This window comes from Capricornis sumatraensis, chromosome 19 (assembly GCF_032405125.1).
Source record: "Capricornis sumatraensis isolate serow.1 chromosome 19, serow.2, whole genome shotgun sequence".
NCBI classification, from domain to species: Eukaryota; Metazoa; Chordata; class Mammalia; order Artiodactyla; family Bovidae; genus Capricornis; species Capricornis sumatraensis.
In genome coordinates this window covers 22,294,914-22,311,011 of record NC_091087.1, presented here as the reverse complement: position 1 = coordinate 22,311,011, position 16,098 = coordinate 22,294,914, and the positions used below count along the sequence as shown (strand labels likewise).

At 48.3% G+C, this 16,098-nt stretch overlaps 1 protein-coding gene across 3 annotated transcripts in view; it reads left to right on the top strand.

Annotated features, from left to right (window-relative positions):
* KLHL25 (kelch like family member 25) overlaps positions 1-16,098 on the top strand; it is a 50,281-nt gene that overhangs the window by 12,239 nt on the left and 21,944 nt on the right. The window contains exons 1-2 of one of the 3 annotated variants that reach the window (XM_068990921.1): positions 3,022-3,087; positions 5,517-5,562. The exons of 1 other annotated variant lie outside the window; for it this stretch is intronic. Coding sequence is in view for 1 of the 2 variants with exons in the window: in XM_068990920.1 (XP_068847021.1) it covers positions 3,081-3,087 (7 nt within the window). In the remaining variant the exon portion in view is untranslated. Of the gene's footprint in view, positions 1-3,021; positions 3,088-5,516; positions 5,563-16,098 lie in introns of those variants that run through there. One more of the 3 variants, XM_068990920.1, reaches the window with a different exon arrangement.

Genomic DNA, 16,098 nt, shown 5'->3' with positions numbered 1-16,098 from the left:
GAGCAAGTACTGCTCAACAAGTCTTAGCGTTTTGTCAAAGAGGAATATCCACAGTAATCTGGAGAGGCTCTTAAAATCTCCTCCCGTTACCAACCCCCTATCCAGGTGAGGCTGTATTTTCTTCTAGTCTTCAATGAAAATATTTTACAATGTTTAGGAGTATGGGATTCATAGATACATACTGCTGCTGCTGCTGCTAAGTCTTGTCCGACTCTGTGCGACCCCCACCAGGCTCCCCCGTCCCTGGGATTTTCCAGGCAAGAACACTGGAGTGGGTTGCCATTTCCTTCTCCAGTGCATGAAAGTGAAAAGTGAAAGTGAAGTCACTCAGTCGTGTCCAACTCTTAGCGACCCCATGGACTGCAGCCTACTAGGCTCCTCCATCCATGGGATTTTCCAGGCAAGAGTACTGGAGTGGGGTGCCATTGCCTTCTCCGAGATACATACTACTCTATATAAAATAAGCAATGAGGATTTACTGAATAGCACTGGGAACTACTTTCAGTATCTTGTAATAATTTGTGATAGGAAATAATCTAATATTTATATATGTAACAGTCACTTTGAACACCTGAAATTAGTACCAGGTTGTAAATCAACTATATTTCAATTTAAAAAAAAGCACTTTAACAATAAATTGGATGCAGAAGCAGATAGAGAATCTGACTGTTAATAAAAAAAATTTTTGAAATTAGATTTATGAAAAACAACTTATTTATGCTACCCTATAGCAAGTTTATTATTATTTTTCAGTTAACTAGTATACATTTCAATTTTGTCTCAATTTTAATTTTGTATGTAATAAATGTCAATAGATTGAACCACATAACAGAAGCCCCTTAGGGCCCTCAGTCACTTTGAAGTTGTGAAAAGACCCTGAGACCAAACCATTTGAGAATAGCTGTACAAGGCAAAACGCCTGCGAGCTGGGGGCCGGATATGAGCCCAGCACCCAGCTCTGTTCATCTGTTTCCCCTTCAGTCCCTCAGGGGTCCTGCAAGGTTGGTGTGATTATCTTCACACCCATTTTACAGATGTAGAAGCTGAGACACTGAATGTCTGAATACCTGGCATAAGCTTTGCAGGACAGAGGTGGCTTTGCTGGCAGTGCCAGCCAGCGGGGAGTTCCCAGACCCAAGTCCCTGCTCCCCAGGCAGAGAGGAAGGCAGATGCCCAAGAGAGAGCCTGTTAACACAGGCCAGGTCTGTGTCCTCACATTACCGTCAGATGTATCACGCATTCTTCAGGGTGGCCTGGGGCCTGGCCAACTGCGAGCGCACATCCTCACCCCGCCTCCTCTCCGAAGGCCCAGGAAGGAGGGCTCAGGTTTGCCAAGTGGCAGTGAGGCACTTGAGAAATCAAGTGCTTTTCATTAAAAACAGCATTTCCTGGTCAGGCACACCCGGCCTTGGCAGCCAGAAAGTTTCTTCTTTCTCAACAGCCCATGAGGTGCCATTTGAGCAGGGGCTTTGGGGTTTTTTTTGGTGGGTTTTTTGGTTTGTTTGTTTTTTCCCCAAGTTTTAATAATCTAGAATAAAGCTGCTGTAATAATTAGTATACAGGTTTTTGAGTGAACATGGTTTCATTTCCCTTGGATAAATACAGAGAAGACAGTGCTGCTGGTTACTGAGCAGTGATTTGTGTACAGCAGTTTCCTGGCGGCTTAGATGATAAGAGAATCCACCTACAGTGTGGGAGAGCCGGGTTCGATCCCTGGGTTGGGAACATCCCCTGAAGAAGGGAATGGCTACCCACTCCAGTATTTTTGCCTGGAGAATTCCAGGGACAGGGGTGGGCTACAGTCCATTGGGTCGCAAAGAGTTGGACCCGACTGAGCAACTAACATTTCCACTTTTCATGAATATTGTATAGATACAAATGTATTATTAAATGGACTTAGTATAGCGGAGAAACAGTTATGATGCTTTGGAAGCTAACTTTCTAATTCTTTAAGCCTGCTAACTTCTCAAGACTAAAATTTCACATTAAAACCTTAGTCCTTTCTTTGCTGAAAAAGATATTAGTTTGGCCCAAAAGTTCATTAGGGTTTTTCTTTTATTATTTCTTTGTTATTTTTTAATTGGAGGAAAATTGCTTTACAATGTTGTATTGGTTTCTGCCACACAGCAACCCAAATCAGTCACAATTTTATATATATATATATCCCCTTCCTCTTGAGCCTCCCTTGCCTCTCCCATTCCACCCGTCTAGGTCATCACAGTGTGCCATACTGGGTGCCCTGTGTAAGCAGGGACTCTGGAGCAAAACAGCTCTGGGTACTGAGGACATGTGCACATTTCTTACCTTCTCTGAGCCTCAGTTTTCCCATCTGTGTAATGGGGACAATGATGGCCTCGAAAAGGTGCCATAAGAATACAGTGAAAGAAGGCTTGTACAGGGCTTGGCAGAAACACTTGCTCACAGCAGGGTTAAAAACAAAAAGTGACCCTGGGTCTGGCATAGCATCCGGCAGGTTCTTGGGGTTGTGAGGTGAAGACAGTCTCCTCTCCGTTCTCACCAGCAGTACCTACTGTCAACTGGCTTTCTTGCTCAGCCTACTGAGACAGTCTGTGCAAACCCAGCAGGTGTGTGTGTACTACGGGTCTGTGTGAGTGACTAGGTAGTCGGTTTTTAACAGATGTAAGAGACAGCCTCCTATTCACAGCGCTTCTCATTTTAGCAGAGAAAGCCAGTTGCTTATTGTGTGTGTGTGTGTGTGTATATATATATAATACAGTCCTGTAGTACTCCACTGTATGAATGAACCACTGTTTCTTTAACTGGGCCTCTCACCTATAAACATCGAGGCATTTGCAATCTTTTGCTTGTAGCCAAAAGGCAACAGAGGGCAGGAGTCCTGGGTGTGGAGAGGCTGGGGCAGAGGGCACGTGCTTCTGTCCTTTTGAAACATCTTGCCAAAGCTCTGTCTAGCCACACGCCCCTGCCCTCCGCCCTCCCCATGGGAGGGGAGACCCAGAGCTGTGTCCTGGGCTTTGACACTTGAGGCACCTTCCCATTCTGGTTTGACACTGCCAGCCTGAACTAGAAGAAGCTTCTGGAACACCGAGAGAAAGCAGCTCATGACCAGTAAGTGGCTGGTGCTTGACTATTTTTTTTTTTTCCTCTCTTCTGGCCTTTTCTGTATGTTCATTTTCCTCCCAGGCTGTCACTCCAGGTGGCTTGCTGAAAGTGATATCTAGGCCAGAGTGCTCTTAATGACTCCATCTGTGGGCCGCTGCAGATCTTTCAGGGGGCCAGACAGGAAGAGAGACAGCCTCCCTCCCCGTCCCCAGCCCCCGCACCACCTCTGTTTGCCAAGGGCCTAGCCAGCCCTGCTGGCAAAGGAGGAACCCAGGACCGGGTGGCGATGTTTGCTTTGCGTGGGGGCTGTTCTCTGCCCCCTAGCTTTGTTTCTCCTCTCTGTCTTGCTCTGGATAACTGAAAGGAAACAAGCAACTTCAACAGATGGGCGAACCTGAGCACCGAGCTCTTTGTCCCCTCTGAGAGCCGGGATGTCCGTTTCATTGGCCCTGCTCCTGTTTGCAGCAACAGCTGGGCTTGCAGACCCCCAGTCTCGGGGTCAGAGATGGTCTGGGGGGCCCCACCGAGCTGAGGAGCAGCAGGACACAGCACTGGAGCTCAGGTGGCAGCTTCTCTCTGCCCCGCAGAATTTGGAGGGATCTGAGCCATCCCTGTCTAAGCTGAAAGAAGCCTCTTTGTTGCCAGGTTGCTTTCATGAAGCAGGGTAGACAGAGCTGCTAGGACAATCTGACATCAAACGTCTGTAATAATCCTCCAAAGATTTTTATCTCAAAGTGAAAGTTGCTCAGTCACGTCCGACTCTTTGTGACCCCATGGACTATACAGTCCATGGAATTCTCCAGGCCAGGATACAGGAGTGGGTAACCTTTCCCTTCTCCAGGGGATCTTCCCAACCCAGGGATTGAACCCAGGTCTCCCACATTGCAGCTGGATTCTTTACCAGCTGAGCCACCAGGGAAGCCCAAGAATTCTGGAGTGGGTTGCCAATCCCTTCTCCAGGGGATCTTCCTGACCCAGGAATCCAACCGGGGTCTCCTGTGTTGCAGGAGGATTCTTCACTAACTGAGCTGTCAGGGAAGCCCTCAAGAGAGGAGCGTAATTCACAGTTCACTGCAAGCAAAGGCAGTGGGGGAGGGGGCTTCCCTGGTTTCTCAGATGGAAAGAATCTGGCCACAGTGCAGGAAACTCGGATTCGATCCCTGGTTTGGGAAGATCCCCTGAAGAAGGGAATGGCTACCCACTCCAGTATTCTTGCCTGGGAAATCTTGTGGACAGAGGAACCTGGTGAGCTACAATCCGTGGGGTCGCCAAAGAGCCGGATGTAACTGAGCGACCAGGCACACCATAGCACAAAGACGTTTGTTGGATACAAATCCAAAACTATGGATGAATGAATGAGTCAGGGTGGTTCTCTACTGCGCAGACATTAAACATTACAGCCAGGCAGAGAGACTGCGCAGGTTCATCCAGTGTTTGCATGCAGGAGGCCCCAGTCAATCTGTGTTCAGTGATGAATGGAGCATGCCAACTATGTGAGTGGGTAAAAACAATGTAAAATCGTGTTCTGTAACTGCAACAGTGGAAAATGTTTGGGGATAAAGGCTGAGAATAAGAAGGCAAAGTGAAAATAGTTACTCTTTTCAGTATTTCTCAACCTTCATCACTTCCCTACCACAAACCGTTTTGGACCTTTTATTCCTAATTGCATTCAACCCTGCCCTTCCCCTGCATAAATTTTAATACCAGGTATACTCTATGGATATACTTAACCTTCCCTGGTGGCTCAGACAGTAAAGAATCTGTCTGCAATGCAGGAGAGTTTGATCCCTGGGTGGGGAAGATCCCCTGGAGGAGGGTGTGCAACCCACTCCAGCATTCTTGCCTGGAGAATCTCATGGGCAGAGGAGCCTGGAGGGCTACAGTCCATGGGGTCGCAGAGAGTCAGACATGACCTGGTGATTAACGCTGTATGTCTGTGTTCGGTACATGTGTCTGTGCTTTGTACCCAAAACACGTAAGAGTGTTTTCTGTCCTCCAAGAGCCAGTGGCTGCCTCCTTAGGACAGTGTTCCCTCCCTCCACCTGCTGACTGCCTCACCCCCATGAGGACGTCTGTGTTGGGGCTGTGATTCCTGGGGATCTTCATCTTTTGTATTTTGCCTCCTCTTCTGTGTTGTCTGAGCTCTGGTGTGCCTGTGGGCCTGCCTCACTTGGTTGGTGGAGCTCACACCCAGTGGAGGAGGTCTTGGGCAGAAGCAGGGGCGCCAGCCATCCGTGGCTGCATCTGCTGGGCTGGACGTGTGGCGGTCATTTCAGGGCGTCATTCCACATCTTGCCCAGTGGCCCAGCCTGTCCAAAGCACTCGGTACAGAGCCTAGTACATAGTCGGTGCTCATCACCGTGGTTTATTGGTAGTAGTACTGTTGGCATCGCCATTTGTCTCTGAGCTGCCGTTTCCTTATTTGTAAATTACAGAACTGAGAGGCCGTATGGTAGGATCCCACGTCTGATGCTCTTCTAGGTGAGTGAAGCCACGTGACTGTGTGCTAAGTCATTTGGGGCGTGTCTGACTCTTTGCGACCCCATGAACTGTAGCTCTCCAGGCAAAAATACTGGAGTGGGTTGCTATTTCCTCCTCCAGAGCATCTTCCCAACCTTGGAATCGAACCCAGGTCTCTTAAAGTCTCCTGCATTGGCTGGTGGGTTCTTTTACCACTACCGCCACCTAGGAAGCCTAGTTTTGGCCAGTGAAACGGGGGCAGAAGTGATGTGTGTCCTTATAAGCCAAGCACCAGTGTCACACTTGCCAGAGCTTTCTCTCCCTTCCCAGTGGCATGGTGACTGGTGATATGGTGTCATTTGGGTGGCTGGGAGTGACATTGATGAGAAGACCACTCTCCGCCCCCTCGCCCCCACCACCAGCTGACCCACAGAGCACGTCACATGAGCAAGGAATATTTCTGCCCCCAGCACCACTGAGACTCGGGGGTGTGGATTGTTGCAGCACGGCCCAGCCCATCTTGATTAAAACCGAGTCATCACCTTGTCAGGCTTGGCTATGAGGATGAGATCTTCATGTAAGATGCCCAGCACAGTGTGGGTACATGGTAGTCAGGTGCTCCATCTGGCTCCCTTCCCAACCAAATTCCCCGCTGATTGTTTGCAACAGGTGTTGCTTCATTTTTCAGCAGCCTTTCACAGGCCTTGACCCCTTACCTCCTGTCCTCTGCCTCTTCTGGGAAGAAAGCCTGTTGCCCAGGAAATGCCAGGGCAGCGTGCCACCCAGACCCTTCCTCCGGGGGCAGCCCACCCACCCCGGTGGGGCTGGGGTCCATCCACACAGCATCTATCAACTCAGAATAATAGTCCTGATGACAGAGACCGCGTCCGCCTGGGGCCTGGCTGTGTCAATCCTGAGAGCTCAGTGGCTGCACTGCAAGTGTGCTTAATGGCCGTGTGCATCAAGTGAAAAGGCCGGGGCACGCGGAGCAGGCCCTGAGGTGTCTGCCCGCCCCTCTGGGTGCCCTGGGACCCCCTTTCCCTTCCTGACTTTGGGTGTGGGCGGACGGGGTCACTGCCCGCCTGGGAGTGTGTGTGAGTGTGTGCACGTGTGTGAGACCCCTTTGCGGTGGCACTGCTGCCCACGACCTCAGGACGGCAGGTGGGTACCTGGCTGCCCCACAGGGTGCCTCGTCGGAGGGTGTGGAAGGGTTGGGCTTCCCTCTGTGGGGGTGACCTCAGGGGTGGCCTCCGCCCCTCTCTCTGGGTTGCTGTTTGACACAGGACATTCTGTGCTGCCGGAAGAGAAGCCCCACTTACTGCCAAGCTGTGTATGAGGCAGACAGCCTCACCACTTGGCTGAGCCTCACTGTGCTCTAGAACCGCCCCCAGGGCCAGCCCAGTGCCCTGCAGGAGGGCCGGGGCTTGCAGGAGGCCAGAATGGGGTGAGGCCGCAGGCTGGGGCGAGGCGGAGCAGCACCCAGCAGACGCTATGACCCCGTGAGACCAGGAGGCATGCCTTACACAATTCCCGGGACTTGCCTGCAGGTTTGAAACCTTCACGATCCCAAGCTGAAAAACGAGATCAAAATAAATAAACGCATAGTGGAGAATATCAACAGTTTTAAAACTGTTGCAGGTATGTCCAATTTTTGAAGAGATACATAGGTTTTTTTTTTTGGTTCTCTTTTTTCAAAGAAAGGGCCATTGAACAGTAGAAGTATCTAGGGAAAGGCCCCATTGACAGTTCACTTGTATCTAGGATGATCTGTGGCTCTACTTCTGTGGCAGCGATCATACTGATTTTACTCTCAATTAGCAGTGGGATCTGCCTGCTTCATGAGGTACTTAGTTTGTTTTCTACTTGAAACCTGAACAGATGGCTGCCCCTGCACCCCAAGAGCTCCCCGAGGTGCATGTGTCCTCCAGGTGTGGGCAGAGCGGGGATCTGGGCTGCAGCATCATGGGGCGTCCTCTTGGAAGCCCCCCCCCACCCGGGAACCTGGCTGCAGCATGTGGCCCTGCACGCATGTGTTATCTGATAGCGTTGGAATCCTTCGTGATCACAGCTCTAGAAGTAACCCAGACCCAAGGTTTTGAAGAAAACCTTCAGGGTTTCTCCTGACTACAAAAATACTGCATACTTGTTAAGAAAAAAAAAAATCAACTTAAAAATGAACAGGGTGGACAGTGAAAAAGCCCTTTATTCAGAAGTGAAGGTTGCGGTTGGAGCAAGGCTAGGGGAATGTCTTCTGTGTTTATTCCGTGACAGTGGTAATGGCAGCAGTAATAAAACAGCTGACTGGCTGAGAAGGAGAGGGCACGGCCGGCCTGATGCTTGTCCCTTGTAATTCTCCTAACAAACCTATGAGGCCGCAGCTGCTTTCATCATCACTTTTGTGGCTGAGAAAAGTAGGCCCAGAGAGGTGAACTCACTTTCCCAGGGTCACACAGGAAGGGCTGGGCTGTCTCCAGGGGCCCTGTTCCTGTGCGGGAGATCCAGCTCCAGAGCGCATGCTGCCCCTCCCCTCTCCGGGCTGGGGTCCGCTTCTTCCAGCTGGGACGTCCGCGGCGAATTCTTCTCGCGCACGTCTGGCTCCAGGGCTCGGAAGTCCCTGGCCCCGTGTGATGGTGTCCCTGCCCGTCCCTGGCCTTGCTCTTCCCTGCAGGGCCAGCGGCTTCTGGCCTCTGCACCTGCCGCTTCTCCGCCTGAAGCCTCCCTTCCCTGCCGGCACATCCTGGCTCCACGCATCACTCAAGTTTCAGCCCAAGCGGCCCCTCTTCAGAGGGGCCTGAAAGAACCCACCGTCGTCGTCCTGCCTGGTGGCCCACTGCCTTTTTATTTTCTTCATAGAACTTCGAGGCCGTGAAAGTGTCCTGTCCCTTGGTTCGTGTGCTGACTGCTGCCAGGTCTTGTCTGCCCCCTTCCCTACTGCCAACCCCAGAGTGCAGCCCTGCTGGGGCAGGAACCTGGCTCCCTGCCTGGCACGTGGGAGTTGTTCAGAAAGTTTGTGGTGGCTGAGCTGGTGAGAACATTACCTGCAGCCCCTCAGCTGGGCCCTGGGCTTTTCCAGCTCCCTCTGGCCTGGAAGGATGCAGTTGACACCCTCATTCAGAAAATTGCTGACTCCTGGCTGGGGATGGAAGCGGGGAGGGGTGAGTGATCCAGGACAGAGCTGGGCCTCCCAAAGAGTGGCCTTCAAAATGCAGCTCTGGTCTCTGGTGCCTTTTTCTCTGAGAGTGGCACTGGAATCTTTGGAGAGCTTGGCAAGTTTTCTTCTGAATGTTTTGCCCCTTGGCTTGTTTCCTTGTTTATCTGGGTAACTTTCCAAGGAGCAGGGAAGGGATGAGCTGGACCCTTTTTTATTTGGTGCTTTTTTTTTTGGAGGAGGGGGCAATTTTAAAACATTTATTTTTATATATTTTTTATTTTGTTGGAGTATAGTTGCTTTATATTGTCAGTTTAAGGGGTACAGCAGGATGATTCAATTAGACATACACATATATTCGTTCTTTTTTATTGTGTGAGGTGATGTCTCATTGTAGTTTTGATATGCATTTGTCTAATAATAATAGCTATGTTGAGCATCTTTCCATGTGCTTGTTGGCCATCTGTATGTCTTTTTTGGAGAAATGTCTGTTTAGAGCCTCTGCTCATTTTTTGATTGAGTTGTTTGTTTTTTGGATACAGAGCAGCAGGAGCTGTTTGTATATTTTGGAGATTAATTCCTTGTTGGTCACATTGTTTGCAAGTATTTTCTCCCATTCTGTGGGTTGTCTTTTCATTTTGTTTATGGTTTCCTTTGCTGTGCAGAAGCTTTTAAGTTTAATTAGATCCCACTTGTTTATTTTTGTCCTTATTTTCATTAGGAGGTGGACCCCAAAAGATTTTGCTGTGATTTATGTCAAAGAGTGTTCTGCCTCTGTTCTCTTCTAAGAGTTTTATAGTGTCTGGCCTCACGTTTAGGTCCTTGGTCCATTTTGAGTTTATTTTTGTGTGTGGCATTAAATAATGTTCTGATTTCATTCTTTTACATGTAGCTGTCTGGTTTTCCCTGCAGCATTTATTGAAGAGCCTGTCTTTTCTCCACTGTTATTCCTGCCTCCTTGGTCATAGATTAATTGAGCACAGGTACAGGGGTTTATTTCTGAGTTTTCTATCCTGTTCCATTGATCTAGTCAGTTTTTGTGCCAGTACCATACTGTTTGGATGACCATAGCTTCGTAGTGTAGTCTGAGGTCAGGGAGTCTCATTCCTTCACTCTGTTTTTCTTTCTTAGGAATGCCTTCGCTGTTAGGGTCCTTTGTGTTTCCATACAAACTTGAGAACTTTTCGTTCTAGTTCTGTGAAAAATACTCTTGGTAATTTGCTAGGGATTGTATTGGGTCTGTAGATTGCCTTCGGTAGTATAGTCATTTTAACTGTTGAGTCTTCCTATCTCTGTGTCCTCTGTGATTTCTTTCATCAGTGTCTTATAGTTTTCAGTCTGCGGGGCTCTTGGCTCCTTGTGTAGGTTTATTCCTTGGTATTTTATCCTTTCTGATACAGTGGTCAGTGGGATTGTTTCTTTAATTTCTCTTCTTGATCTTTTGTTGCTAGCATATAGAAATGCAACAGATTTCTTTGTGTTAATTCTGTATCCTGCAGCTTTATCAGAGTCACTGACACGCTTTAGTGGTTTTCTGGTAGCATCTTAAGGATCTTCTGTGTATAGTAGTATCATGTCATCTGCAAACAATCACAGTTTTACTTCTTTTCCACTTTGGATTCCTTTTATTTCTTTTTGTTTCTCTGATTGATGTGGCTGGGACTTCCAAAACCACATTGAATAAAAGTGGTGAGAGCGGACATCCTTGACTTGTTCCTGATCTTAGAGGGAATGCTTTCAGTTTTTCACCATCGAGAATGATGTTAGATGTGGGTTTGTCATATATGGCCTATATTATGTCGAGGTATATTTTCTTTGTGACCACTTTCTGCAGAGTCTTTACCATAAGTGGGTGTTGAATTTTGTCAAAACCTTTCTCTGCCTCTATTGAGACGATCATGTGGCTTTTATTCTTCGGTCTGTTAATGTGGTATATAACACTCAAGAGTGTGGTGGCATTTGTTAATGTGGCGTGTAATATTGAAGAATCCTTGTATCCCTGGGATAAGTCCCACTTGATGGTGGTGTATGAGCCTTTTAATGTATTGTTGGATTCAGGTTGCTAGTATTTTGTTGAGTACTTTTGTGTCTGTGTCCACTGTCCATGGGATTCTCAAGGCACGAATACTGGAGTGGGTAGCCATTCCCTTCTCCAGGGGATCTTCCCAACCCAAGGGCTGAACCTGGGTCTCCTGCACTGCAGGTGATGCCCCATCTGAGCCAGCAGGGAAACCCCTCATCAGTGATACTGGCCTGTAATTTTCTTTCGGTGGTGGGGCGGGGGACGGACGTCTTCGTCTGCTTTGGTATCAGGGTGATGGTGGCTTTGTAGAAGGAGCTTGGGATCTGTTCCTTCCTCTGCAGTGTTTTGAACGAGTTTCAGAAGTGTAGGTGTTAACTCTTCTCCAAATACTTGAAAGAATCGCCTGTGAAACCACCTGGTCCTGTACTTCTGTTTGTTGGAAGTTTTTAAATCATGGTTTCAATATTAGTACTTGTAATTGGCCTATTAATACTTTTTATTTCTTCCTGGTTCAGTCTTGGAAGTGTGTATCTTTCTAAGAATTTATCCATCTCTTCTAGGTTGTCCATTTTACTGGCATATAGGTGTAGTAGTCTCTCATAATCTTTTCTATTTCTGTGGTGTTCATTTTAAGTTCTCCTTTTTCATTTCTGTTTCTATTAATTTGAGCCCTCTCTCTTGTTTCCTTGATGAGTTTGACTAAAATTTATCAATTTATTTATCAATTGTTTATATTTTCAAAGAACCAAGTTTTAGTTTTATTGATTTTTTTTTTCTATTTTCTTATCTATTTCATTTATTTCTGTTCTTTATCATTTCTGGGCCTTTGGGCTACGATCAAATGTATTTCTGCTCTGATCTTTATGATTTCTTTTTTTCTAACTTTGGGTCTTTGGATATTTGGATTTTTTGGTTCTTTCTGTAGTTGCTTTTGGTATAAGGCTAGGTTATTTGAGATTTGTCTTGTTTCCTCGGTAAGACTGTAAACTTCCCTCATGGAACTGCTTTTGCTGCGTCCCATAGGTTTTGGATTATCATATTTATGTTTTCATTTGTCTCAAGGCATCTTTTGATTTCCTCTTTGACTTCTGTGATCCACTGATGGTTTAGTAACATATCGTTAAGCCTCCGGGTTTTTTTGTTTTTCATAGTTTTTTGCCTCTGTAATCGGTTCCTAATCTCACAGCATTGTGCCTGGAGCATGATGATGTGATTTCGGTTTTCTTCAAGCTTACCGAGGCTTGACTTGTGACCTGAGATGTGACTGCACTGGAGAATGTATGGTGTGCAGTTGAGAGGAGAAGGTGTTCTGCTGCTGTTTGGACGCAGGGTTCCATAAATGCCAGTTCAGTCCATCTGGTCTAATGTGTCGTTTAAGGCCTCTGCTTCCTTACTGGCTCTCTGTCTAGGCATCTGTCAGAGAAGTCCCTCACTGTTATGTGTTCCTGTCAAGCTCTTCTTTACACTGTTAGTGTCTGCCCGGTGTGTCGAGGTGCTCCTCTGTTGGGTGCATAGATATTTACAGTTGTTGCATCTCCTTCTTGAATTGACCCCTTCATCACTGTGTAGTGGCCTTCCTTGTCCCTTGTAGTCTGTTTTGTCTGATACGAGTATTGCTGCTCCAGCTTTCTTTTGATTTCCATTCGCATGGAGTACCTTTTCCCATCCCCTCACTTTGCGTGGAGTACCTTTTCCCATCCCCTTTCTTTTGATTGATTTCCATTCGCGTGGACTACCTTTTCCCATCCCCTCACTTTGTATCTGTCCCTAGATCAGAAGTGTGTCCCTTGCAGACAGCACATAGACGGGTCTTGTGTTTATATCCATCCAGCCAACCGATGTCTTTTGGTTAGAGCATTTAATCTATTTACATGTAAGCTAATCATTGATACGTATGTTCTTATTACCATTTTAATTGTTTTAATTTGTAGGTCTTATTTCCTCTCTTCTTTTGCAATCTTTTGATTTGGTGTCTGTCTTTAGTGTTGTATTTGGATCACTTTTTCTTTATTGCTTGTGTGTTTACTGTAGGTTTTTGGTTTGTGGTTCCTGGGAGGTTTTGCTATTGCAGGTTTGGTATTTATGTGCCAGTTTGTTTTAAGTTGCTGGCCCCTTTTTTTCCAATGCATTTCTAGTATCCTGCATTTGTATTCTCATCTACTCACAATTGCTGGCTTTGATATTATATTTAATGTGTAGATGTTTAATGTACTTAATTTGCCTTTACTTCGTGTTTGCCTTTACTGATGAGTTTTCCCATTTGTAATATTCTTGATTCTATTGTAGCTGGGCCTTTTCTACATAGAGAAGTTCCTTTAGGATTTAAGGCTGGTTTGGCGGTGCTGAATTCTCTTAGGTTTTGCTTGTCTGTAAAACTTTTGATTTCTCCATCAAATCTGAATGATGAACCTTGCTGGATAGAGTATTTTTGGTTGTAGGTTTTTTTTCCTTTCATCACTTTAAATATATTGTGCTACCCCCTTCTGGCTTGCAGAGTTTCTTCTGAAAAACCAACTGTTACCTTATGGGGATTCCCTTATACGTTATTTGTTGCTTTTCTCTTGGGCTTTCAGTAATTTTTCCTTGTCTTTAATTTTTTTCAGTTTGATTAATATATGTCTCATTCTTTTCCTCTTTGGGTTTATTTTGTATGGGACTCTGTGCTTCTTGGACTTAAGTGTTTCCTTTCTTGTGCTGGGGAAGTTTTCAGCTATTATGTCTTCAGATATTTTCTCAGGTCTCTTCGTTTCCTTTTGGGACCCCCACAATGCCATTGTTGGTGTGTTTAATGCCCCAGAGGTCTCTGACACTGACCTCATTTCTTTTCATTCTTTTTTCTTCATTCTGTTACACTGCAGTGATTTTCAGCACTGTCTTTCACCTCAGTTATTTGTTCTTCTGCCTCAGTTATTCTGCTATTAATTCTTTCTAGTGTATTTTTTTAAGTTAAAACATTTTTTAATTTTAATTTTTTTGGTACAGCATTCTATTACAGAGATACATTTTGTGGTCCTTTCTTTTTGCTTTTAATCTTTAAAGATTTTTTACTTATTGTTATTTTTATACAATTTTTAAAGGTTACTTTCCATTTACAGCTGGTCCTGGGGCTTGTTCAGGCTTCCTGGTGGAGAGGACTGGTGTCTGCCCACTGGTATGTGGAGCTGGGTCCTGTCCCCGTAGTGGGCGGCGCTGGGTCTTGTCCCCGTAGTGGGCGGAGCTGGGTCCTGTCCTCGTGGTGGGTGGAGCTGGGTCTTGTCCCCGTAGTGGGCAGAGCTGGGCCCAGTGGTGTGTGTAGAGGTGACTGTGAGCTCAGTACCGCTTTAGGCGGCCTGTCTGTCGACATGTGGGGCTGTGTTCATGTGCTGCTGTTTGTTTGGCCTGTGGCGATCCAGCGTTGGTGCCTGTCGGTTACTGGGTAAGGCCAGGTCTTGATGCCAAAACGGCAGCCTCTGGGAGACCTAGCATGGATCAGTGTTCTCCCGGGGCCCTGCCACAGTGTCCTGTCGGACAGTCAGCTGCAGCCGACCCTTGCCTTCCCAGGAGGCCCTCCAGGACTCACAGGCTGGTCCAGCCCTGGCTCCTGGGGAGCTTTGGGCTGGGTCTCGGTGTGCCCTGTGTGCCCTCCCAGAGTGGAGTCTGTTTCTCCCATCCTGTGGAGCTCCTGCACTCCAGCCCCATCGGTCTTCAAAGCCAAATGCTCTGAGGGCTCTTTGTCCCGATGCCAGACCCTCAGGCTGGGGAGCTGACCAGGTGCTCAGGACCCTCTGTAATTACTTTCCAACCTGTGGGTCGCTCACCTGGAGGCTGCAGGATCTGATGGTGTCATGAAAGCACCCCTCCTACCTTCTCTTGATGGCTTCCTTATCTTTGAATGTAAAATGTTTTTTTTGGGGGGGTGGGGGTAGGTTCCTGTCTTTTTCTGCTGATGGTCGTTCAGCAGGTCATTGTGATTTTGAGGGTTTTGTGAGAGGAGGTGAGCTCGAGTCCTTCTGCTCTGCCATCTTTTCCAGTCGAGAGCCTTCTTTCATCGAGTGCGTGCTGCCTCTTCACCGGTGCTGGCCGTTCCCCCCTTGGCGTGGGGTGTGCAGGCGCAGAGGCCCTCGTGCACCATCGGGATGGCGTGGGCATGCTTGGCGCCTCGTAGCGGCAGCTTCTATCCATGCCACTCCTGCGACGGTGGGAGCACGGCTTGGAGCCTGCTTGTGGGTCTCCTTGGGAATTCCCTGGTAGCTCAGTTGGTAAAGAATCTGCCTGCAGTGCAGGACACCCGGGTCTGGAAGATCCCCTGGAGACGGCAATGGCACCCCATTCCAGTGTTCTTGCCTGGAGAATCCCATGGGCAGAGGAGCCTGGCCGGCTACAGTCCATGGGGTCACAAGAGTCGGGCACGACCCACCACCACCACGTGGGTCTCCTGGGGGCAGCTGCCGTCTGTGTACTCCCAGGACAGCGGGCACAGCACTTGGCACCTGCTTGCGGGTATTACGGCAGCAACTCGCCCCCACCCCCAGAGCTCCTGCAGGCGGTGTCCCGTTGCCTAGGAGCAATCACAGGGAAGGACGCCCTTATGATATTCTGGCCCTCTCCTGGGGCACCGCCCTAGAAACGGTGCCTACCTCTCTGGTGGGCCCTCGCTGCTCCTGAGCACAACCTCAGTTGCACACTCCAGCCTCTCCACGCAGCCGGCCCCTATCCTCTTCTGACCTCTGAAACCTGAGCCAGCACCCAGCACCCCCTGCACCAGCAGATGAGTGACTCAGGCAAGGGAGCTCTGGGCAGTGGTGCCCACCTCCCATGCAGGTTACTCTCTGCAGTGCCTTCTGCAAGCCAGATGCCACGCTCTCCTCCTCCTCAGCGCCGAAGCCCTCTAGTCTGGTCTCCCTGCCAGTGAGAGGATTCCCCATCTTGAGGGACCTTTCCTCCTCCGCAGCTCCCTCCCTGGGGCACAGGCCCTGTTCCCTTCCTTTCTTTTTCCTTGGGTCCTGCGTGGCTGCACGGAGGTTTTCTCTCCCTTAGAGGAGTCTGTGGCCTTACGGCGGCATTCAGTAGGTGTTCTGCGTGAGGCGTTCCGCTTGCAGGTGTACTATCAGTGTTTGGCGGGAGCAGGTGAGCGCCCCGTGCTGGTCCCCCACCATCGGTCCTGTCCCTTCTGTGTGGTGCATTTTAACCGCTTCCCTGCAGGGAAAGCCTGTGGTCACAGGAGCAGAGCTGTTGTAGGAGCTGGATCGATACCTCTTAGTGGGATGATAAATCGCTCGTCGGGAGCCTGGCAGTGTCGTGCAGGTAATTGATGTGCCTTGTATCCATCAAAGCCCAGGGTGATGCTTAGGTCATCAGAATAATCCTGAGATGCCTACAGCTCGAGAGGGTCTGACTTACTGGGGCC